This window comes from Marmota marmota, unplaced genomic scaffold, assembly GCF_001458135.2.
Source record: "Marmota marmota marmota unplaced genomic scaffold, marMar, whole genome shotgun sequence".
In the NCBI taxonomy this organism is placed as follows: Eukaryota; Metazoa; Chordata; class Mammalia; order Rodentia; family Sciuridae; genus Marmota; species Marmota marmota.
Window position 1 is genome coordinate 5,167,204 of NW_026000261.1, and position 25,118 is coordinate 5,192,321.

At 37.0% G+C, this 25,118-nt stretch overlaps 1 protein-coding gene across 3 annotated transcripts in view; it reads right to left on the reverse strand.

The window, feature by feature from the left end:
• Tmem164 (transmembrane protein 164) overlaps nt 1-15,612 on the reverse strand; it is a 101,992-nt gene extending 86,380 nt beyond the window's left edge. The window contains exons 1-2 of one of the 3 annotated variants that reach the window (XM_048796859.1): nt 10,963-15,612; nt 8,900-8,949 (exon numbers count right to left, since the gene is read on the reverse strand). In XM_048796859.1, the coding sequence (XP_048652816.1) occupies nt 8,900-8,949; nt 10,963-10,995 (83 nt within the window). In that variant the 5' untranslated portion in view covers nt 10,996-15,612. The remainder of the gene's footprint in view (nt 1-8,899; nt 8,950-10,962) is intronic. The other 2 variants (XM_048796860.1, XM_015497927.2) reach the window with 2 other exon arrangements.
• Nucleotides 15,613-25,118: the final 9,506 nt, after the last annotated feature.

Below are 25,118 nucleotides of genomic sequence, written 5' to 3' on the forward strand. Positions count from 1 at the left end.
AAGAGGAAGTGAGGGGAAAGGGAAAAAAAAAACAAGGGGGAGAAATGAATTACAGTAGATGGGGTAGAGAGAGAAGATGGGAGGGGAGGGGTGGGGGGATAGTAGAGGATAGGAAAGGTAGCAGAACACAACTGTCACTAGTATGGCAATATGTAAAAACGTGGATGTGTAACCGATGTGATTCTGCAATCTGTATACGGGGGAAAAATGGGAGTTCACAACCCACTTGAATCAAATGTATGAAATATGATATATCAAGAACTATGTAATGTTTTGAACAACCAATAATAAAAAAAAATTAAAAAAAAACCAAAACCTTTCTTATGCACCAGTAATAATTACTTGGGAAATATAATAAATGATATCACAAAGTACAACTGCCCAGGAATGATGTTAGTGAGAAATATGTGGGAAACACACACAATATCTCTTTCTCTCTCTTTCTCTCTCTCCCTCTCTCTCTCTCTCTCTCTCTCACACACACACAAAAAAAAAAACAAAAAACAAAAAAAAAAAACTGAAGAACATAAAAGAAAAGTACATGAAAAAATAAATCATGTCTCTTCCTGAATGGGGAGACTCAATGTTGTAACTATGCCAATGATATTAGGTTTGACGTAACTCCAGTCAAAATCCTAGTAGGATTTAGGGGAGCACCTGAGAAAAACTTTTTTAAGTTCATTAAATGGTTGATACTACCTAAGAAAAACCTGTAGGTAAAGTGGTAGGTTTAGGAGATGGCAGAGAATTTGGCCTACCATTTGTTGCAAAAACAAGAATATAAAGCTGGTTGCAACCCCAACAGAGAGATCAATAGAATAGTAGAAGTCTCTATAATAAATCCTAGCATATGTAAAGATTTATACTACAAGTGAAATAGTGATAATCATAGGTAAACAGTTATTCAGTGGTGCACGAATAAATGACTAGGGGGAAATATAAGCTATATCCTTACTTCATGCTGTTCACAGAATGAATTTTAGGTGGATTTACAAATTGAGTATTTAAAAAAAAACACATTTTAAATTTAATTCTCTAATCTTAAAATGGGAAATATTTTCAAGTAAAAACCATTGGAAGAAATTAATATAGTTTGTAGATCAATCAATTTCACCAAAAAATGCAAAACTAACATCCATAAAATGAATCATTAGAACATTCATTAAGAGGCAATGTAGGGAAAACATTCATTACAAAAGTCATAGAGGATTTATACGTTTATGCATGTAAAATTCATCCAAATCAACAAGAAAAATACTCCAATATAAAACTGAGAATATGAATTAACCATCTTAGAGAATAAAATATATAAATGGCAAAAGAAAAAATAGGTATGATGGCACATGCTTGTAATCCCAGTGACTTAGGAGTCTGAGGCAAAAGGATCATAAGTTTGAGGTCAGCCTCAGTATATCAACAAGACCCTGTCTCAAGATAAAAAATGAAAAAAAGGAGGGGGGGAGATGTATCAGTTGTAGAGCACCCCTGAGTTCAATCCCCAGTACTGTAAGTAAAATAAAATGACTACATATGAATAAAAATATGCATATGTTTGAAATTTTCTATAATGAAATTTAAAAGAACTAAGGAAAAGAGCATAGAGAAGAGAGAAGATACAAGTGATGTGTGAGAGAGCTAAGGGAATTCTTGGCTCTCCTCTCCCTTGGATTTTCAAAAACAAATCTTACTTATTAAGAACTGGTCTGGCAAGCTGATTCATAATGGGACTGGATAGGTTCTCTAAAAGTCAATGAGACAGATAACTTTTATCAAACTTGGAAGTAGAACAGTGAGTTCAAAATTATCTCTAAGAATATACAGTCATCCCTCATTATACCTGGAGGACTGGTTCCAGGACCTATTGCAGATGCCAAATCCCCGGATGCTCAAGTTTCTTATATAAAATGGTGTAGCTTTTGCATATCACCTATGTACACCCTGCTGCAAGGTACACTAAATCTTTTCTAGATCAATTAAAATATCTGATATAATATACAAACTATCTAAATAGTCATTATATACTACTGTTTAGGGGATAATGACAAGAAAATATTCAAAACAGATGAATATTTTTTCAAATATCTGCAAGCTGCAGATGACTGGATCTATGGATGCAGAATTCACAGATATGAAGGGCTGACTGCATTGGTTTTACTGGGAATTGAGTAATAGAAAGAATTCTGTGGTTAGATGTTGAAAGTATTGGTGGATTGTTCTTCAGGAAAAAGCCATTTAAATCATCCAAATGACTAAAAAGAAAATGGCTTAGATTCAAAGAGACACAGAACGGCATTGTATGTACAGACACAATTCAACAAATAATTCTGGTGCTGCTATATGAGCACTCACAAAGAGGAGTCAGGAACCAGGAAAAGGAAGGATGCATCCTTCCCAAGACTGATGTGGTGGTGGGCTGCATAGAAACCCCTTCCAATTTTAGCTGCACATCTTGGATGCATGGTTTAAGCTGAGGCAGCCTTTCCAGCAGCAGGCTACAACAAGAGAACTTAGCAAGTCATGTTTCAACTAATGTACACATAAATGAAACGGCCTAGGACAAAGCCAGAACACTGGAAAACTGTCATTCCCCCTTGTCAAATGTACCACGGATAGTGGAAGGAGACGGTCATCATTATACAAAATACATGAACGAAGATGCGAATTTGGTGTCAACATACCTTATATACAAACAGAGATATGATAAATTGTGGTATAAAGGTGCATTAAGAATTGTAATGCAAAAAATAATAATAAGAGAGCTCGTGTATAATGGCATAATTTGGCATGAACATACTCTATATACAGAGTTATGAAAAATTGTGCTGTGAATGGATAATTATGAATGTAATGCACTCCACTATTGTCATGTATGTAAGAATTAAATTTTAAAAAATGTACCACGGGAACCCTGTAGAGAATCCTGCCCCTTGCACACCCCAGAAAAGAATTGCCAGTACTATATCTGCTTGGAGCATAAAGTTGTTACATGTATCATAATGCCTTTCCTGCGGTAACTGGGCTTGTCTCCACAAAGAACATGCTAAACCCTGCTTTCACTGGGAAGCTGGCAAAATCATACAAGGCTGTCACAGTAAGGGACCAATGCAGAAAGTAAGAGACAGTAGACAATGATAATCAATGAGCCCACAAGATACTGGTATAGAAACCACAATAGTGCCCATCTGCGAGCACTGAGCTGTATGGAATTGTAAATAAGTTGACTTCGTGCTTTTAAGCCTTTAAACAATAATAGAATAGTAGAAAATATTCACTTTAGCAACATAAGGTAGTGATTAGGAACATGGGCTCTGGAGTCAGAGAGACATTGTATCAAATCCCACAGGCACCATGCACAAGCCACTGAAACTTTCTGAGCCTCAGTTTCCTTGATCCAACTAAGGATACCATTAGTATTTCCACACAGGTTTGTTGGAAGGATTAAAAGAGATAGTCCATACTGGGTGATTCCCACTATGCCTAGGCACACAGCAAACCTAATTATGCACCTTAACAGGAAAAGAAAAGGAATGCTGACCCTGCCACTAAGTAAGCTTGCTTTCCTGGCCCCCAACTGCTTGATTTGTAGTGTGCATAATGTATTTCCCAGCTCACAGTATCATTTAAAGGATTAGGTGAGCTAATTGAAGACAAAATACTTTGAAAACAGTAAAAATTCATAATAATATCAGGCAGAGTTATTATTTTAAATAGAAGCTGTCTACTTTCTAAAAGGATTCTCAACTTCACAATGCATATGGTATCTCCACACAATGGAATAAAATTATACGATGCTAAACAAATAAAAATTTTAAATTTTAAATTTAAGAAATTTAAAAACTTAAAAGAAATAGATAATATCCTAGCAAAATACAAATGGCCAAAACAAAGACAAAATGATTTAAATAGATTATCACAGAAAACACTGGAAAGGTGATTATGGGTCAAGAGAACCAAGAACAGATGGGCTTCACAGGTGAATTTCATCTGACCTTTAAAGAACACATAATTTCTTCCTTCTGTCTTTTCTTTTTCTGCAGTACAAGGAATTGAACCCAGGATTGCTCAACCACTGAGCCACATCTTCAGCCCCAGGGTCTCAAATTTGTCATCCTCCTGCCTCAGCCTCCTTAGTTGCTTAGTACAGGCATATGCCTCTGTGCCTGGCTAATGGACACATACATTCTAAGGGTTAACAAAGTATTATAGACCAGAGAGAAAGAAAAAGCACTCAGTTGTACATTTTACATAATCACAATAACTTAATCCTCAAAATCTGATGAAAAGAATACAAAAAAATGACTCCAACCTCACTCATGTTTACTGAAGCAAGGTTCTAAATAAAATATTAACTCTGGCAATGTATCAAAATAATAATGCACTATGAACAGTGGGTTCATTTTAGTAACAGAAGAGTAGTTCAAAACAAGAAAATCCATCAACATAATTCATTGTATCAAAAATTTCAATGAGGGCGGGGAGTGTAGCTCAGTGATAAAGCATTTGCTTAGCATGTGCAAGACCCTAGGTTCCATCCCCAGCACTGCAAAAACAAACAACAAAAAACTTAAATGAAAAACAAAACCAGCATGATCAACAGATGTTAAGAAAGCATTTGATAAAATACAGAAAGAATTCCCTTCTTTAAATAATATCTTCAGTAAATAAATAAATTAAATATAATAAAATAATAAACACCAACAGCAAATATGGAGGAACACAGATAATATCTCAATTTATAATCACTTTTAGGCAGACTAGTCTACCAGCACCTTTTTTAAAAAATTAGCTCTTTGAGTTTCATATAAATGCAACAAGAAAATGAAATAATTTAAAACCACTGGAAAGAAAAAATTAAAAATTTAGCAGAACTAACAAAAAAATTTGGTAACATAAAACATAAGATAAATATTTTGAAATTAGTAATATTTTTTTCTATTTTTAGAAGGAAGCACTTGGAAATGGGGAAAATATTACATGCATAACAGAGAAAACAGCTGTTCTTGAGGAATAAATGAATCAACAAAGGCTTTGATTAGATAAGAAGAAAAGGACAGATCTAACTGAAAGATATAAAACAAGATCTGAATAGATGAAAATACTATTTCTTAGATTAAAATAACAATATAATAAAAAACTAAATTATACATTTAATGTAATTATATTTAGAATCCTAATAGGGTTGGTGGGTAGTGGCTAAAATGATCTTAAAATGTTTACTTAGGAAAAAGTGCCAAAGAATAGCCAAAAATATTTTAAGCTAATGCAATCAAATCACTGTGACTTTGATTAAAATAAAACACAGATAAATAGTGCAGGGTGCAGTGGTGCATATCTCTAATTCCAGTGACTAGAAAGGCTGAGGCAAGGGGATTGCAAGTTCAAGGTCAGCCTCAGCAACTTAGAGAGAGCCTCAGCAACTTAGCAAGATCCTGTCTCAAAATAAAAAATAAAAAGGACTAGAGATGTAGTTCAGTTGTGAAATGCCCCTGGATTCGATGCCCAATACAAAAAAAAAAGAAAAGAAAAAAAAGTCAAATAGATAAAATGGAATAGAAAGTCAATAAATAGACCCTAGTATATAAAACATTTAATGATTGACAAACATGGCTATTCAGCTGTTTTCCATCTTTGATAAAACAATCTTAAACATGACTAGAAATCCAGAAGTTATAAAGAGAATCATCTTTGGATATGAAAAAAATGTAAAAAAAAAAATTATATGTGGGCTAAAGTTATGGCTCAGTGGTAGAGCACTTATCTATTACATGTGAGGCCCTGGGTTCAATCCTCAGCACCACATAAAAAATAAATGAATAAAATAAAGCTATAAAAAGTTACATCATTTAAAGAAATTATATAGCTATATCCATGAGCAAACAATAATGACAGATAAAAGGCCAGCACCTAAAATGTAAAGGACATCTCACCAATTGAGGAAAATATAAATAATCCATAGGAAAATGGGCAGATGATATGAATATAGAATTCAAAGAATAAGTTTGATTGAACAATAAAAAAGAAATGAGTATACTGAAATTCATTAGTAGCCAAGGAAATACATTCATTAGGTTGTCCTATTATAAAAGAATCATAACACCTATTGTTTACAGAGATAGAGAAAATAATAATCTCATATATTAGAAACAAAAACAAAAATTAAAGTATAACAGCCTTATTTGTAAATCAATATGGCATCATCTGTTAACAAACATATTTATATATAAACATTCATATATATCCATCTACAAGTTTAAATCAACAGTATATAAGGCCACATGCATAATGTTTATTTCACCATGGATTTTAGCAGCAGAAATCTGGAAAGAAAGTAAATGTTCATTAATAAGGGAATCACTAGATAAATTATTATTTCTGTGAAATAATTTGCAGCTTTATAAAAGAATAAGATCTATACTAATAGGCTTTGATAGGTTTTATGAGATATTATTGAGTGGAAAAAGATATGTTAAGGTATATATAAGACTCTAACTGTAAGATGAACAATGAACAACAACAAAAATATACCACAACCTACACAATTATGAGTGTGTGTGTGTGTGTGTTCCTATGTCCATGAAGAACAACATAAAAGAATGCATATTGCTTTGGAAATTATGGTGTGGAAAGATAGAGCTAGAAGCCAATCACAAAAAGGAAAAGAAAAGAACCACCATAAAAAATAAATCCAGAAATCATATTATGTATATTCATACATGTGCATAAATGTATAAATAAATTTTAAATTAAATTTAGAAAAGATTCAATAAAAACCTCAATGTACAATTTGACCTCTGCTTATTAAAAAGGAAGGAAATAACCAAAATTATCTTTTGGGAGTAAGATTGGGGTGATGTTTATTTAGTTCTTTATGTGTCTGTATTTTCTATGATATGAATTATTTCTTTCATCATAATGAAATAATAATAATAAATGTGACTTTAAAAACATTACACAGATAATTGAGCTCATTTTGGAAAATCAAGGAGAGGGTGACAGGGTTAAACCCCCTATCCCTTAGAAGCTGTCCAAGTAACAAATATCTAAAATCAGAATCCATTACCCCTTACCCAGCAGAAAGTTACTCACCTAAGGCAAGAGACTAAGTGGCTATTTCAAAGAGCTATTTGAAGCAGCAAATGGGGTATTTTTTCCCCTACCTAACACTTTAATGACTTAAGTAAATCAGAAAGCCATTTACACCACTCTCAATTATCCAAAGATCTGCCAAGCTCTTTACTTCTTGTTCCCTTCCTCGGGCTTGAGGCCATTTCACTGCTCACGAATAGCTCCGAAATGGGGGCCAGGGAAGGGCAAAAGAGATGAAATTAATTCAGTTGATTCAGCTTCTCATTAGCAACTCCAATAAAAGGTTTGATAAGTGAGATGGTCACAATTCATGGTTAAAATGAGGGTTCCAGGACTCTAGATAATTTCATTAAGTAAACTTGCCTTTAGAGAAACAAGATTTGCTTGCAATATACTTTAATAGATTTGATTCTTGCTATTTTTAAGAGTTAGGACTTGTATTAAGGTGATATTTTTCTCTCATTTTAACTTTCATTTGAAAATAAAACTCATAACCAAATTATATTGTTACATTGTATGCATGTACTAATATTGAACAACAAATCCCACAATTATGTACAACTATAATGCATCCACAAAAAATGTGGAGAAAAACTCATAAAAACAAGAACCGTCTCCTTCAATATAAAGCAACACTTTCTCAGTTGAGTAGATGGATCATACTGCAAAAGCAGGGGAAAGATGCTATCTGGCCACCAGAACACTATTAAGAATAAATTAAGGAGGGCAAAAACTTCCAAGGAAACAAGCCTTGGCCATACAACCTGTCATACTTTCTTTTTTTCATATTTTTATGATGCATTTATAGTTATATACAATGGTGGAATTCATTGTTACATATTTAAGTATATACACACAATGTAACACTTGGAATTTTGCCAATATCATCCTTCAATATTTCCCCTTTTCCTACCTTCCTCCTTCACCTGGTCCCTTTCCTCTACTCTACTGATCTCCCTTTAATTTTTATGATCCCACTACCATCTTTCTTTTCCTGTTTTTTTTCCAGAAGAAAATATCCCTATGGTAGGTACTACTATCCATTTTACAGAAGATCAAATAGACTCAGAGGCTTGCCCAAGAACATAGAGCTATAAATAAGGAAGCCCATCCAAACCTAGCCTGTGTGCTTAACTGCTGAAGCCCTTCTTTCAATCACTGCAGGAAACTGTACACTCCATATTTATCATGTACAGGAAACTCAGGTCTGTAATCTTGGGTAGGGGGTTATATTTGATTTTTTCTGTTTTTCCTATGTCTTTACATCTTACAAGACAGAGAAACCAAATAAAGGAAAACAAGTCACATATCCCTTGTGCCTTGTCTCTACAGTAATAGTAGCTCTTACTTCATCACATTTACATAAATATGAGGCACTGTTGTTGAGTCCTTTTTATGGATCAATCCATTCACCCTTACAGCAATTCAAGGATGCAGTCCTATTATCATCTCCATTTTTCAGAAAGGCAAATGAGGCTCACAGAGGTTATGGGATTTCAGCATCCCAGATTCCATGCTCTTTTTTCGGTACTAGGGATTGATCCAGGGGAATCTACTACTGAGTTATATCCCCAGTTGTCATACATTTTTGACACTTTCTATTGGCTAGAAAGGATTTGTCAGAGCTAAAACCACATGACAACATAGAGCATTTTCCTGTTTCCATGGGCCCTTACAGACTTTTCTTCCTTGGAGAAACCCAGAGATAAAGTAGTATAAGCCAAGGTGTTTACAGCATATCATCCTTTGTTATCAAATAGACAAAACAGACTGAAGAGCAATGGTAATAAAGCAAAAAACAATTTTCTCTTACTTGAAGACCACGATAGCTCCCGGACTTGGAGGACAGGCCAGGAGGAAGATCTGCAATTGAAGAATTAAGAATGGTTAGCAAGAGAAATGCTAGACACAGTGAGATGGTGTCACTTTTATAACACAAAAAATAACCAAAGCGCTAACATATACAAAAAATATAATATAAAAATTAAAAAGGTAAAATTTTATGTTTTGATGTACGAATTAAAAAATAAATGTAAAAAATTTAAAAGGCAAGAAGGTGGTTTTCCAAAGTCCATGTTTGTGTTTACACACACATACACATGTGTGTGCAAATGTGTGAGAGAGAATGTGTGTCTGTGAGAAAGTGACAAGACTCAATTCTTCAATGCTTTAACTTCAATATGACACAAGTAGGCAGTCTTAGAAGCTTTTAACCCAGGGCATGTAAAAATAGATTCTGAGCATGAAACACGCATACATATGCCATCTGGTTTGCCTCCCGTGGAGGAAAGTGGGTTTATCAATACCCAGCACTGCCAAATTTAGCAATAAAATACAGGACGCCAAGTTAAATTTGAATTCCTGATAAACAATGAATAATGTTTTAGTAAAAGTTGGTCTTCAATATTACATTGAACACTTATACTAAAACATTGCTCACTGTTTATCTGGAATTTGGATTTAACCTGAGTATCCTCTATTTTCTGTGGCAACCCTATCAAAATACCACCCCCAGGTTCCAAATCTCCCTCTGATTTGATTCTTTTGTTTCTAAGCATGCCTAGATGATTTTTACTCTTTCATTCTCCTCTCAGGTGAAACCAAACTAAAAGAATCTTGTACTTCTAAGACACCAATCAGTTCCCTGCTACTTGGTGTGATCTAAACCTGGATTACAACCTTTGAAAACCCACAGCCCTTTGACTTTTCACCTATGTGTCAATAACTCAAATGTTTCATGAAGAGATTTAAAAAAAATCTGCTGCAAAACTTGCTGTTGAACATGCAAATCCCTGGGTTCTCCCATTAAGTATTCTGATTGCACAAGTCTGGGACCTCAGGAATCTGCATATTTAATAAAAACTCCAGGAGCTCAACCCCTGCTATAAGCTCAAAATGCTGCATGTTTGATCTTGGACTGAACTATGATAGGTGCAAGACATTATGCAGAACTAAGAGGCAGACAAAAGAATGAAACTCATGTTTGTGAAGTTCCTTTACCTACAGGGGATTCAAAGGTGATATTTAGGAAATCACTAATATGTGTCCTTATCTTGTTGAGAGCTCTGATGAATGTATATTATTTGCAATATGGACTTGTTGGGTTTATCATGTGTATGTTTTTTAACATTTCCTTCTCTCAGAGTCTACATTTAGAAAAAAAGGGGTTCTATAAGGAAAATTATTAAGGAAACACACCTGCTTGGCAGCTTGAATGCCTGCCAAGAAGAAGAAAAAGGATGGAAGAGAAGGGGTCTTAAAAAGCACAGGACCCAGAGTCCATCACCTGCACAATACCTTATCAAAGAACCCCTCCAACGAAAAAGCCATCAAGAGAGAATGTGCCTTTCCCCCTGTGGATCAATTTGATTAAAAGTACAAAGCCAAGGATAATTACAGGTCTACAATCCTTTAATGCCAAATCCAAAAAGCTCTCAAAATGAAAATTTGGTTGTTTTTGTTTTTTGTTTTTGTTTTTTTTTTTCAAATCGGAGGTGGTAGCAAAACATTACTTGAATGGAGGTGAGGCTATTTACCCTTATTTATTATTTACCCTTATTTATTTCCACCTCACATGGTAAACAGTCATATTTTCCATAAAAATAATAATTTGATTGTAGAGTGCTGTTTCAGGGCCCCCTGAAAATATATGTCAAATATTCTACCTTGCATAGTACTGACTTTGTAAATTTCAAAGGATTCTGATTTTTTAAATATATCTGTCCTTCCTAGTTTGGGATAAGGATTGTAGACTTGGAATTTTCGTTATGCAAACATTACCTTATTTCCACTCCCTAGCCCACCCCCTTAGGAGCAGTGCAAGAAAGAAATAAAGCTGATATTCTTTACCCCTGATCCAGCAGTAAAGTTACTCACCTTAGGCAAAGGACCAAGTTGAAGGCTGCACATAGTTACCCAGCATCAGGCCCATCAAAGGCTACATTCTGAAGCTACAGTATACTGAGGAGACAGGGACCCCAGCCACCTTGGAAAGGTCCTTAGTACTTCTGGAATCTCTAATGAGCCAAGCCTTCCTGAGCTTGTGGAATACCCCCAGAAACTTCCAGAGAAGTAAAAATGTGACACTGGGTCTCACTTTTAAGTCTTACTTTTCTATACCCACAGGTAAGGTGGGCTAAGCAGATTCTTGGGGACCAATTTCCCTATAACTCCATTTTGTTGGTTCTCATTTTCCCTTTGCCAGATGTCCAGAAATATACTACAGGGAATAAGCCTCCAGTTCCAACCCAGTTGGTTGTCCTATTATCCTCCATCAGTCACAAAGCTAACTTCTTTAGAGGCAGCTAATCTAGTCTTCCTTCTAAATGAGGTTTCCAGTAGTTACTTTCATGCGCCCAAGTCATTCTAATCAGCACTTTGGCCTTTCTTCATTGCCTGTTTATTCCCATCATCAAGATGAAGAGTATGATCTTTAAATCAGATACAGAAGAGTGGATCTGAAAAAGAATCCCAAAATCATCATATTCTATTTTCAGTGATCTTAAGACCTCCTTTAGCAACTTCAAAATTTATGACATTGAACCTCTTGGTTCTATCATGCTAGGGTCACATCTATAGTCACTATTAGCCAACGGAGCCTTGTGAAAATAACATTTTAATTTAGAAGCCCAAAGTACCCCAGCCCTTGCCTGATTATCCCTGCCTTCTTCCTTGGTTGGTTTCTAATCACCTCCAAATTTTAGTAGCATGCGTTTGAGACTAGAAGACAGAAAATTAAACTATCCCTTGAGATACAATAAAGTAGGAAGAGAGGGCACTTTTAGGTGCAAACAAGGAAGCATGACTCTCAGCCTATCCCAGCTCCAACTAGCTACTCTATATTCATGCTAAAATCTGTCCAGCTCAGCCCATGAATTAAAGGGCATGAGCAGGGAGCCTACAAAGAACTGCCACTTCAGGGCTGTATTATTAAACCCCATGTTACAAATGAAGACACTGAGGGAGAGTTCTGACAAACCTTCGGATGATACCCCTCTAACTTCAAGTTTAATGCCCTTTCCACCTAACGTCTGACAGACCAGGTCAGGGCTTATTTTTTTCAGACTCTAGCCCAGTCCCTTGACCACATGGGGCTCAGGGACTCACCCCAATGACTCAAGCCTATGCCACCAGACAGTTCCCAAGATCTATACTCTACACTAAAGACATCCCCAAATACAAACTGAACAAGACAGCAAGTCACATTTATGCATATGAGTTTCAGAGTTCAGCATTCGGCAAAAGCAGGCTCATTATCATGCCAATCTGCCTCATACCCCGGTCTTGTGGGTTCTTGTAATTCTTAAATCCTTATGAAACTTAAGTCTTTTGGGCTGATTTTCCCCCAGAAAATTCCACAGATTCCATTCAATACCATACTCCTTTAGCTTCTCCAGGAAAGGTCCTCATAGTGCTCTAAGGATCTCCTGCCTCAAAACTGTGAATGCAGCTGGTTCCTAAGCACCCAATCTAGCCACCAGATGCTGTCTCAGTTCATCCTCCACCTCTGAACTGCTATGGCTCTAGGTTTTCACCTCTCCTACCCAACCTCTCAGCCTTCATTTTTCCTGCTTGCTATTACTGTCCCCAGTCATATGAGTTCACTGTCATCATTGTTCAGTTTCCCATCAGCTTGTTCATTATCCCAACACCAGACTGAACATATCACAATTTTCATAGCACCTGAATTAAGAGAAAGCTTTTGTTCAGAGGAGGAAGTGCTGGTACTAGGAGAAATGTAATTGGAAAGAGGGTCCAGTAAGCACAGATCATCCTCAATGTCGGGTTAGCCAGGTTAAGCAGTGAAGGGACATGAAGGAACTAAATGAAAAGGAAATAAAGTGACATCTAAAGAAGAGTATTATTTAGCCTAGCCCACAACCTCCTCAGGCTCAGTCCTTTCAGCACCAGTACTTCTATTCTACCTCCTATGTGGGCACCCAGTTATCTGGGTGTTCCTAAAGACAAGTACATATGACCTTACCCTCAAAAAGAAAGATTAATTCCTTGGGCTGCCCAAAATCTGTCCTAAGGCTTTTTTTTCCCTAATGTTCAGATGTTTGGGCCCACATCATCTCCCTCAGGACCACTACAATAATCTCTTCACTAGTCTCCAACCTCCAGGCACACTGCTACAAGAAGGATCTGTCTAAAATGTGGCTTTGATCTGCCATTTTAAATCCTTCCATGGCTTACCAGTACCTACAGAAAAAGCTCAGGATCCTATGTGCAGCAGACAAGGCCCTCTTTGTTCCCGGTTCCACCTATTTTCCCAGCATGGCAGTCTTATGCATGGTGCCAAACTGCATCCTGAATGTACTTCATGTTTATCAATATGCTTCTATGGCCTCATTTCTGATAGCTTCATTTTATTCAATTATATGGATATGCAACAATTTATCTAACCAATATCTTCCTTTTGCACATGTAAGTTAGGTCTACATTTTTAGTTCCTATACTATCTCCTTAGTCCACATTCACAGGAGACTTTACTGTTCTTCAAATGAAATACCACTGTCCCTTGGTATCTGTGGGGGATTTGCTTCAAGATCCCTGTAAATATCAAAATGAAAGTATACTCAAGTCCATTCTACAAAATGAAATAGTATCTATCTATCAATATTTACCTATGCTCATCCTCCTGCATATTTAATTCCCCCTAGATCACTTATAATACCTAATATAATGTAAATGCTATATAATTACATACTATATTGTTTAGAGGATAATGTCCAGAAAACATCTATATATGTTAAGTACAGACACAATTATGTTCTTTGTATATTTTCCCTCAGCAATTGATTGAATCCCTGGATGTGGAACCCAAGGACATGGCTGTATATTGTTTTAAGGCCTTTGGCCCTATCATGCTAAACTTCATACTAGAAAAGTTACTTAATTGATACTCCCTCCAGGAACAAATGAGAATGTGTCTTCTGCTGCAAACTGGCTAACAGGTAATTTAAAGTGTTAATTAAAACTTTTCAAGGCAAAACATACACAGAGTTTATTGTTTTAATTTGCATGTCTCAGATTACCAGAAATATTAAACTGTTTTCTAACGTGTTTATTGGCCAGGCATAATTTTTCTTTTGGGATGTGATGATCTGTGCACTTCGTCTACAATTCAATGATATGCTCACTGTTTACTGAGTTGTAAGAGTTATTTACATACTAATAACATTTAATACAGACTTATGACATTTATTGCAAACATTTTTCCCAAGTTGTCACTGTCATAGCTCTGCTTATGGTAGTTTTTTTCTTTATGTAGAGAACTTTTTTTGTCTTTATGTAATCAGATATATTTGACATTTCCTTTCCATTTGGCTTAGGTCTTTGATATCACACTTTGAAAATTTTACAAACCCAGGATTATAGTCACCTATTGTTTTCCTAATTTTAATTTTAAAATTTAAATCTCCAACATCAAGACACAGTATCATTGTGAGTTCTTGTTCATGATTCCACAATGGCCTTCCCACCTTTCCCTCTTATGGCTAATTCTTATTTACTTTTCAAATGCAAAATTAAGTACTTTCTCCAGGAAATGTTCCCTAAACTCCATGGTTAAATGCTGGTCTTCAGTAATCCAGTACCTCCCTTAGTTTACCTCTTTCTGAGAATTTACCACTTTTGTCAGTGTAAGAAGCTTACAAAGAAGCTTTCCTTAAGGATTTAGATTAAGGAAAGTAAAGAGTTCCTACTTTGCAGAGTAGATTGAACCTGCTTGAATTACACCTTAGGAAGGAATGGAGTTGGCCAACCACAGTGATATGGATCAAGGAGATCCTCAAAGAGATATGTGGTAATAATGTCCATGCCCAGGCTCATAAATATCAAGTTTTCTGGCCTCACTAGCAAGTTTACCTCTGTTAAGAGGAGGAAGGAGGACAGGCAGTATTGCTAACTGGTTATGAACACAGGCTTTAGAATCAGGACAGACAGGGATTCACGTGCTGACTCTGTCACTCATTAGCACTGTGGCCTTGGGAAAGAGATGGGAGGAATTTTCTTCTATAAAATGGACAAAAATAGGACCTATGTCTCACAGGTTTTGGAGAGGATCAATTGTGATAAGACAAGCAAAGTATTTGGCACAATGCCTAGCACATAGCTAGCCCTTAATACACAGAAGTTATAATTATTCTGATTTCAATAGAAAGTCCTACCCTACTGTGAGCTACATAAGCAATAGCTGATACTAACTAAACTTGCAATTCATTTAAATTCACTTGTTCTAATTCTTTGCTCGCATAATAACATTCTGATATATGACTTGGCTTCTCTTGTCCAGCTGCCTATAGGGAGAGGATACTACACCACATAGACTCAGTTTCCTCATCTGTCAAATGTGGATTGCAATAGTACTGTCTCATAGAGTAAACGTGAAAAGTGAATGCTTGAAATACTTTGTTTGGTGCATGGTACATTATAAGGAATAAAATATTAAAGCAGAATGAAATAAGTACAGGAAGTGGCACAAGCCTGTAATCCCAGCAGCTTGGGAGGCTGAAGCAAGAGAATCACAAGTTCAAAGTCAGCCTCAGCAACTTAGTTAGGCCGAAGCAACACAGTGAGACCCTGTCTCTAAATAAAAAATATAAAAAACATCTGGGGATGTGGCTCAGTGGTTGAGTACCCCTAGGTTCAATCTCTAGCACCAAAAATAATAAGTATGAGCTATTAATAGCCTAATCCTTACTGGATATCCTTTGTCTTCTCCTCTCACTGAAAATTCTTTCCACGCCCATGGCAAGTTCTATTTCTTCCACAAGACCTTTCTAATAAGAGACACCAAATCTCTTTTCTCCAACAGCCCGAAGTACTCACTGGGTTTTGAGATTTCATTTAATTTGGGACATTAGATGACTCACTCTTGTTACACACAATGTTATAGTCACACTCAGAGCCAGGATTTCATTCCCAATTTTTCTCTCCTGACAAATCTTAAATTGCCATTGGTAAACTACTGAACAAAGTCCAAAGCCCTTTACAGGGTAATTGAAGCCCTCAACATTGTGGCCTCCAGACGCCTTGCCAGTTTTATCCCTCACCAGGTCTTGATTTTCACTTGAACCTCAATTCCCACATTTCTGCACTAAAATGAATAATAGTGCTTAGCTGTAGTATCAAAGCCTCAACTGTTGATTCTATGCAGGTATGAAGCACTTTTTGGACATTTCCAAGTAGGTGTCACTTTGGACTTTAGATCTGGCATGCCTAAATCTGAACTTGTCATCTTCTTTCCCTAACTTCTTCCCTATCTATTGCTCCTCATAATGGGAGAGGAGAGGAACCTCCTCCATCGAGTAGAACTCCAACTGAGAAGGGTAAAAGGAAGAAGGAAATCAAAGTCACCAAAAGGCAAACACTGCAGAAATAACTTGCAGGCAAGAACCACTGACAGATGCTGTAATTAGTGATGAAAGTATTATCAATTTTGTATGTAAGATACTGGCTAATTAGAAACAGAAAAACAGAAATTTTGCAGTGGTATTTGAAACCTGAGATACTACCCTAAGCAAGCGACTGGGTTTAGTCTGACAAGAATAACACATGTCATCATGTACACCATGATATGATATCTAGAACAGTGCATCATTTCCATGATAATTTTAATCAAACTGTATAATCTTAATCTATTCATGAATAAAATATCACACAAGCCAAAACTGAAGACATTCCACAAATAAACTGAAGAGAACTCTTCAAAATTATAAAGGTTATGAAAAAGAGTAAGGAAACTGTCATGGATTAGATGACACTAAGAGAAAAGTTTAATGCAACATGGGCCCCTGGACTGGATGCTGAAAGAGAAAACGGACATTAGTGGAAACACTGATGGAATGTGAATAGAGTATGTAGTTTATTTAATGGCACTACACCAACATTAATGGTTTTGACAACTGTACTATAATTATATAAGATGTTAACATTAGGGGAACCTGGATGAAAGATATACAAGAACTATCTGTATTATCTTTACAACTCTCTGTCAAAATCATTTACAAAACAAAGTTTAAAAAAGGTATTGTCAATCACCAAGCCTATCTTCAAATCTTAGAGCTATCTTCGATACCTCCATCTTTCTCAACCTCCTACATGTAGTCAGCCCCTGTCCTATCATCTTGCTACTTCAGTATATCTCAAATATGACTTCACTGTTTTCCTAATTCAGCCCCTATCATTTTCTTAAACTACTACAGCAGTTTCCTATCTGACCTCTAGCTCTCTGACATCTCTCTCCTCCTTTAATCTAGTTCATATACTATTGCCAGGTTCCTAGTCTTAAAATAGCACCCTGATCATGTTATGCTCATTCTTAAAATTTTCAGGTGACAGATTTATTGCAGTCCTTATCAGAATCCCAGTGACTGTAGAAACTGACAAGCTGATTTGAAAATTCACGAGGAAATGCAAAGAATCCCAAATAGCTGAAAAGAGCCTGAAAATAAGAATACTACCTGTTCTCAAAACTTACCACAAGCAACAGTAATACAGTGCAACACTAGCATAAGGATACGCATACAGACTATGGAATAGAATTGAAAGTCCAGAGCTGGGGGTTGTGGCTCAGTGGTAGAGCACTTGTTTAGCATGTGTGAGGCACTGGTTTCGATCCTCAGCACCACATAAAATAAATAAATAAATAAATAAAGGTATTGTGTCCATACACACACACACACACACACACATATACACACACACCACACACAAAGAAAGGACAGAAATAAACCTATATGACTGATTATCAACAAGGGGGCAATACCATTCAATGGTTGAAACAAATAGTCTCTTCAACAAATGGTGCTAGTTATTATTATCCACATGCAAAGAAAGAAGCTGGATCCCTACCTTACAACCACAGACAAAAGTTAATCCAAAAATCAATCAAAGACCTAAATGTAACAGCAAAAACTATAAAGCTATAAAAATAGGACCACTGATTCTATCATATGACATCAAAAGCACAAGTAAGAAAAGAAAGCATGAAGTCAACTTCATCAAAATTAAAATATTTTGTGCTTCAAAGGACATTATTAGGAAAGTAAAAAGATGACCCAAAGACTGGGAGAAATAATTTAACAAATCATGCATCTGATAATGATCTGGTATCCAGAATAAATAACTAGTTCTTAAAGTTCAACCGTAAAAAGACAAATAATCCAACTAAAAAGTGGGCTAAAGATATGAATAAGCATTTTCCAATGAAAATATACAAATGACCAATAAGTACATGAAAATATGTTCGATATCATTAGTCATCAGGGAAATGCTGATCAAATCTACAATGAGATAACACTTTACACCCACTAGCATGGTTAAAATTAAAGGGACAATTACAAATGTTCACGAGGGTGTAGAGAAACTAGAACCCTCCCACACTGTCAGTGGGGATGTAAAATGATGTTGCCACTTTAGAAAACAGCCTGGCAGTTCCCTGGCAGGTTAAACATAGTTATCATATGACCCAAAGATTCCATTTCTATACCCATGAGAAATGAATGCCTACATTCACTCAAAAACTCATAAATAGATGTTCATAGCACGTTATTCTTAATAGCTGCAAGGAAGAAACAACTCAAATGCTCATCAATGGACAAATAAATATATAAAATGTGCCATATATCCACACCAAATATTATTTGCCTGCTAAGAGGAGTGAAGTACTGATTTATAGTATATGAGTGATCCTTAAAAACATTATAGTAAGAAAAAGCACTCAAAAAATATCACATAGGATTCCATATTTATGAAATGTCCAAGGATCAAAATCTATTGAGTTTGTATGAAGTACATTAGCCATTGTTCAGGGTTGGGGGTAAAGGAAGAAGAGGCCATGAGGGTGATAGCAAATGATAATATAGGTTCTTCCTGGGGTAATGAAAATGTTCTAAAGCTGACTATGAAGATGGCTGTACATACCTATGAATATACTAAAAACCATTCAATTCTAAACTTTAAACGTGTGAGTTGTATGGTGTGTGAATTATATCTATAAAGTTGTTTTTAAAAATCCACAACTTTGGAATGCTCCTCATTGCCTAGAGGAAAAAAAAATTCAAGCTCCTTGATGTGGTATTCAAGTCACCCCTTCCTCCTTCATCATCATTTAATCCCCAATAAGCATTACTGCTCACTACTCCCTTTGACCTGACCTTCTATCAAGCCAAGATCAACTTTTCACCATTACCCATACCCTATACAGTTCCTACCTCTGTCTTTCCTCCCACTATTTACCCCCTAGGATTCTCTCCACCCAATTCATCCTCAAAGGTTTATATCCTGCTTCCATTACAAGGCCCAGTTCAAATGCTTCCTCCTGTACAAACTGTTCTCTGTTCTTCAACTCTTACGTAGTAGGTTCTCTAACATTGCTTATGGAAAGAAGAAAGGTAAGTAGTTTCTCCCACACAATGGCTGCCTCTGCCAGAGAATAAACCTTCCAAAGCATAATTGTACTTCTTTCTTCTTTTCCTGATTCACAGCATTTCAGTGCTTTATCCCCCTTACTAAGTCCCTGAAAACAGTTCCAAACTGCCACTCTCTATTCCTCCCAAAACCCCATCCTTGATGAAGAAAGAAGATTATTCTTTGTCAGGGCTGCCGAGTATAGCTGTGTAGGTTGTGCACTGCACAACCCTAGTGGCGCCATTCAATTATAGTCTATGTGAATGGCACCCTCTCCTAGGGTTGTGCAGTGCATAACCGTTCGTGGCAGCCCTGCTTGGAAACACACCTAGAATTTGGGAACAAAGGCAAAATAATAATAATAATAATAATAATAATAATAATACTGCACTCAGACAATCACTATAAACTACATTGTTGTTGAGAAATAGGCAATTTTCAAATCTTATCAAAAAGATGAAAAAGAAACTTAAGAGAATAACATGGTCAGATCACACAGTTTTTGCACGGAATTTGAAAAAAAACAGGAATATCAGCAGGGTTCAGGGGTGCACACCTATAATCCAAGCTACTTGAAAGGCTGAGGCCAGTCCAGGAAACAGAGTGAGATCCTGTCTAAAGAGAAAAAAGAAAACAGGAACATCTAGGAGAAAATTGTTAATGATGTGCTTTTATGTGCAAAGAAAAGGACATACATTCTGGTCATACTACAAACATGTATGGACAAGCAAAAAGGGACAGTTCTCCTTGGCCTACCAATCCCTACATGGACTCTCACAAGACCCTTCGACTCCATTAGATTCTGATTTTAGATTATCCAACAAACCCTGTTGAAGTGAGTTCAGGAATCTGGATATCAGAAAGGGCTAAGAGATACAAGTGTTACTGTTTCTATATAGGTCTCACTCTCATTATCAATCTATCAATTGGCATTGTACTTTATCAATATGACTTATATAAAGCCAGGGATTGTGACTCAGACCATTAGAAATCAACAACCCTGGGTAAGCTGATAAAAACTTGGCTTTGAGCCTGTGAACCAAATTGCAGAGTTAGGCCCATGCCAACTCTACCAAAGCTCAGACGCCCTCGAGTTCTGCCAGAGCAGTCAATTCATTCCCCTCTCCCAAGCACCTCCAACATACCAACAGTAACACAGGACTCTCCAAAACTGAACCATGAAGGGTTGGGGATATGAGTCATAATGAGAGGACAGCTGGTGATAGTCAGAACACATCAGACATTACGTTCCTTTCTTCTTTTTGTCTCTACTCTAGTTGAGTTTAGCCTCCCAGTTTCTATTTGCTCTATCAAGCATATTTCATTTCACTTCTTCCCACCCACTCTAGATCTTCCTTGCATAACCCACCCAAACCCACTCTTCCTTTTCTGAACACCATTGGTACTTGCTGGTACTATATGTATAGCTGCCCTGCCCCCCTGTCTGGAAGAAATACATTCCACAACCCCTATGGAGGTCTAACTGTGCAATTGTGCCAACTCCTATATACACTATGTGTTTTTCCTATACATATATACATACATATCTAATAAAGTTTAATTTATAAATTAGGCACAGAAAGAGATGAGAAGGACAATAAAAATAACAAAATAGAACATGTACTGTATCATATTTTTTAAAAAGTTATATTTTAATACAAGTTTTATTAATGCATAATAAAAGTTATGTGAATATGATCCCCCCAACACAGGCACAATTCTGCTACATTCAAGCTAACAATTAAGATAACTACTAAGTAACTAATGGGTAGATAGCATATATGGTATAGATATGATGGAGAAAGCAATGATTTGAAACCGGGATGGGACAGAGCAAAACAACATACAATTTCACCATGCTACGCAGAATGGTGCGTGACTTAATATATAAGACTCACTTATTTCTGGAATTTTCCATTTCATATTTTTGGGCTACAATTGACTGATGACAACAAACTGTGGAAAGGAAAACTGTGTATGAAGGGAACTACCATATTTTTTTTCTTTTTCTATTAGTGCATATCAATTATACAGACTAACAGGTTTCACTGTTGCACATTTGTACATGCATATAATATATTTTGGTCATTTTCACCCCCCTATTACCCACCCCTATTGATTCCTCTCTGATTCTTCTGAATAATAACAACAACAATTGGCAGCAACCTTTTTTTTTTTTTTTTGATACCAGGGATTGAACCTACAGGCATATAACCACTGAGTCACATCCCCAGCCCTTTTAATTTTTTTTTTTTTTTCAGCAGGGTCTCACAAAGTTGCTGAGAGCCTTGTTAAGTTGCTAAGGGTGGCTTTGAACTTGCAATCCTCCAGCCTCAGCCTCCTAAGTTGTTGGAATCATAGGTGTATGCCACAGGGTCTAGCAACAACTTTTCTTTATTGAATACTTACTGTGGGCCGAGCACTGCAGTCAGCATCTTATATGTGTTGTTTCATATATTCCCCATACAAATACTATCATGTAAGTGATATTATCACTACAATTTACAAATGCAGAAAGTGAGCTATACAAAGGTTAAATAACTTGGCCTTGGTTCCACACAAATAAGTAAGCCAGAACTGTGATTCTAATGATCATGTTTACAGACAGTACTACCTCTTCTTCACTATAGGATAATTTGTCATTTGCTGAGTTCCCTCTCTCCACCCCTCCCATAGTGCCTACTGTGGTGTCTGACACAGAAAAGCTCTCCAGGACACACGGGCCAGTGTGCCCCTGCTCCCTGGCCAGAGCCCCACCCAGGAAACAAGCTGGAAGAGAAGGGAAGAGGACACAGTAAGCATGAAAAGACTTGAGCTTTTGGGGAGCCACAGGAGTCCTCTTCCTCTGACCCATTTAAGAGAGGATCATGCTGCTGCCTTGACCTCCATCCCAGAAAAATATTTAGAACAGGATGACCTGGTTGCCTTGAAACTCTTCATGAAAACTCTGAAGTAACAGAGCCTACACCAACTCGTGAGAGGGCGGGATGGTATCCAGTTCCCTGCAGGAAGGCCACCAACTGTGTCAGGGTCATAGCCACGTGGGCCAGCTAATGTTTGCAGGCATCTGGCACAGATCAGCTAGCTGTATAACTATGATCAAAATTGGTGAGCATTCTGAGAATGGGTGAGGAATGGCATGGGATAGGTGTACTTTGAAAGAAGACAGGTTTTTTTACATCTGTTTAGGGCTCAGTCTTTTCAAAATCTTTTAAAACAGGAATATGAATGCATGCTACTTGCAGAGCTGCTAAGGTATAAAATGAGACTGCCCAAAACGCAGCTACTACACAGTACCTGCATCAGTTAATTCTTACAGGGTTCTAGGTACACACAGAAATGCAGGATACAATTCCTGTCTTCATGCAGCTCACCATCTGGAGTACGCGATCAACAATGATGAAGGTGGGAAGCAACTTACCCTATCTCTCCACAGGCCATTTTGTAAGATCAAAATCTGGTGGGGAACAAAACAGTGAAAACTTCTGGCAAGAGAAAAATCTTTGCTTCTGGGTCTTCGTGGCTGATCTCCCATCCACACCTCTGTATTAAAAAATTAGGGAAGGAGATTCTGCCATTTACTAATTTGGAAAAGCAGCAGGTAAACTCTGTTCTTTTCTTTCACAGCATGCACCACCAGTTCTCATTTATATGTAGCTGTGTTTTTGTTAAATGTTGATCTTCCCCACTGACTGTAAGCTCCTGGAGCATGTGGCTGAGTGCTGCTCCTCACTGTTGGTCCAGAATCTAACACAGTCACTGGAACATACAGGACACTTGCTGAATGAACAAATGAGACACACAGGTATCTATATGCTGCATGGATATACTTGGTTACCTAACAAAAAGCACTTTAAAGGAGCTGCTTTATTTATCCACAGGGTACCACTCACGATTTTCAAGAAACTGGTAACGGTGATTTACAGGGAGAAGAACTAGTAGACTTGGGATTAGGGGTCAGAGGGAATCATACATGCCACTCTTCCTTTCACATTGTTTATAAAATATAAACAATCAAATATAAATAGACCCAATAAGATGGGTCTGCTCTATTTGAAGCTGAAACAAGCAAAATTAGAGACTTTTCATAAGAAAGTGAATTACTGGAGGGCTGTGGATGTGGCTCAAGCGGTAGCGTGCTCGCCTGGCATGCATGCGGCCCGGGTTTGATCCTCAGCACCACATACAAACAAAAATGTTGTGTCCGCCGAAAACTAAAAACAATAAATATTAAAAAATTCTCTCTCTCTAAAAAAAAAAAAGAAAGTGAATTACTGGAGGGAAGGGGAAGGGGATGGTGCCCACGTGTGATTAAAATCCTAAAAACTGAGGGATTCTTAAGAATGAAGTTGATATGTACATGCTAACATGGAAAAGATGATTATCAAGGAAAAAAGCATATAGTGCACCAATTTTAAAAAGTACACACCGATAGATATCTCATTTTCAGCATAAAATATGAAATGTTTAGCATTTGCTGGGGAAAAAATCTTGGGGGGAAACAACTTCCAGTGGTTACCTCTGGGAGAGCAGCATAAGGGGATTTTTATTTGCTATGGGTCATATTCCTATAATGTTTTCATTTTTGGATAATGAGCATGTACTGCCTTTATGTTAGAAAAGCACCATTAAAAGGCAGCTTCACCCTCCAAAACCCAGAGTTTGATTTTACTGATCACCTAGGACATGAGAAGGAAGTTGGCTGAAAGTTGGAGAGGGTTCAAAACTCTGGAAAGTTCTGAACAAACTATGCAGGGGAGAGAGGAACTGCTATTGCTCCACACAGATAATCCTTCTTCAAGCAACTGGAAAGATTTATTTTAATCCCTGACACTGCCTCAAGCCACTGTTACAGCCCAGATGCCATGCCAGCTGGGGAACTAGATATTTTCTGAAGAGAAGGCAACTCTTTTGTACGCACCAGTAATGACAGGGATCATCACACTGAGCCTCTTTACATTGCCAAGCTTTATGGGCAGGTAAAACTAAGGTATGGAAAAGGTTTTCATATTTCCCCTACCTGTCTCAAATAGCCCAGAACCCAGCTACTTAGCTTTGCTGTAAAACTCAGTGACTCTAAGTCCTGAATGCACCTAGGGAGTTTATTTATTTAAAAAAAAATACCAAATCCTGAGACTCATGCCTCAAAATCCTTACTCATCTACTCGGGCTTGAGGCCTCAGTATTTCAAAGAACCCCAGGTGATTTGAATGTATAACCAGGTTTCCAAATTGCTGTTCCACGCACTGCTTAATACCCCATACCCTTAGAGAAAGAGGCCTCAAGTCACTATTTTTAAAATTCTTCTTTAAACAGTATATTCCCCCAAAGAAAGGCAGGCCAACGAAGTCTGTAACCAAGACAACAAGCTGGGAGCACAAAAGAGATAGGTCTTCTATGATTTGAAGCCAGAGGAAAAAGTATAGAGTTCTGCAAGCAGTCACTGAAAAATGAAATGTTAGCACATCAAATTCCTGCTTCAGCTCTCAAACTGGGTATCTTGACATAGATGCCCTACAAGCTGAAAGCAACTCGAAATTAGCAAACTAAATCCTTAAAAACCTGATTTCTTCTCAATGGAATCTATGAAAAAATGGGAATGTTTGCTTTGGGGGGAG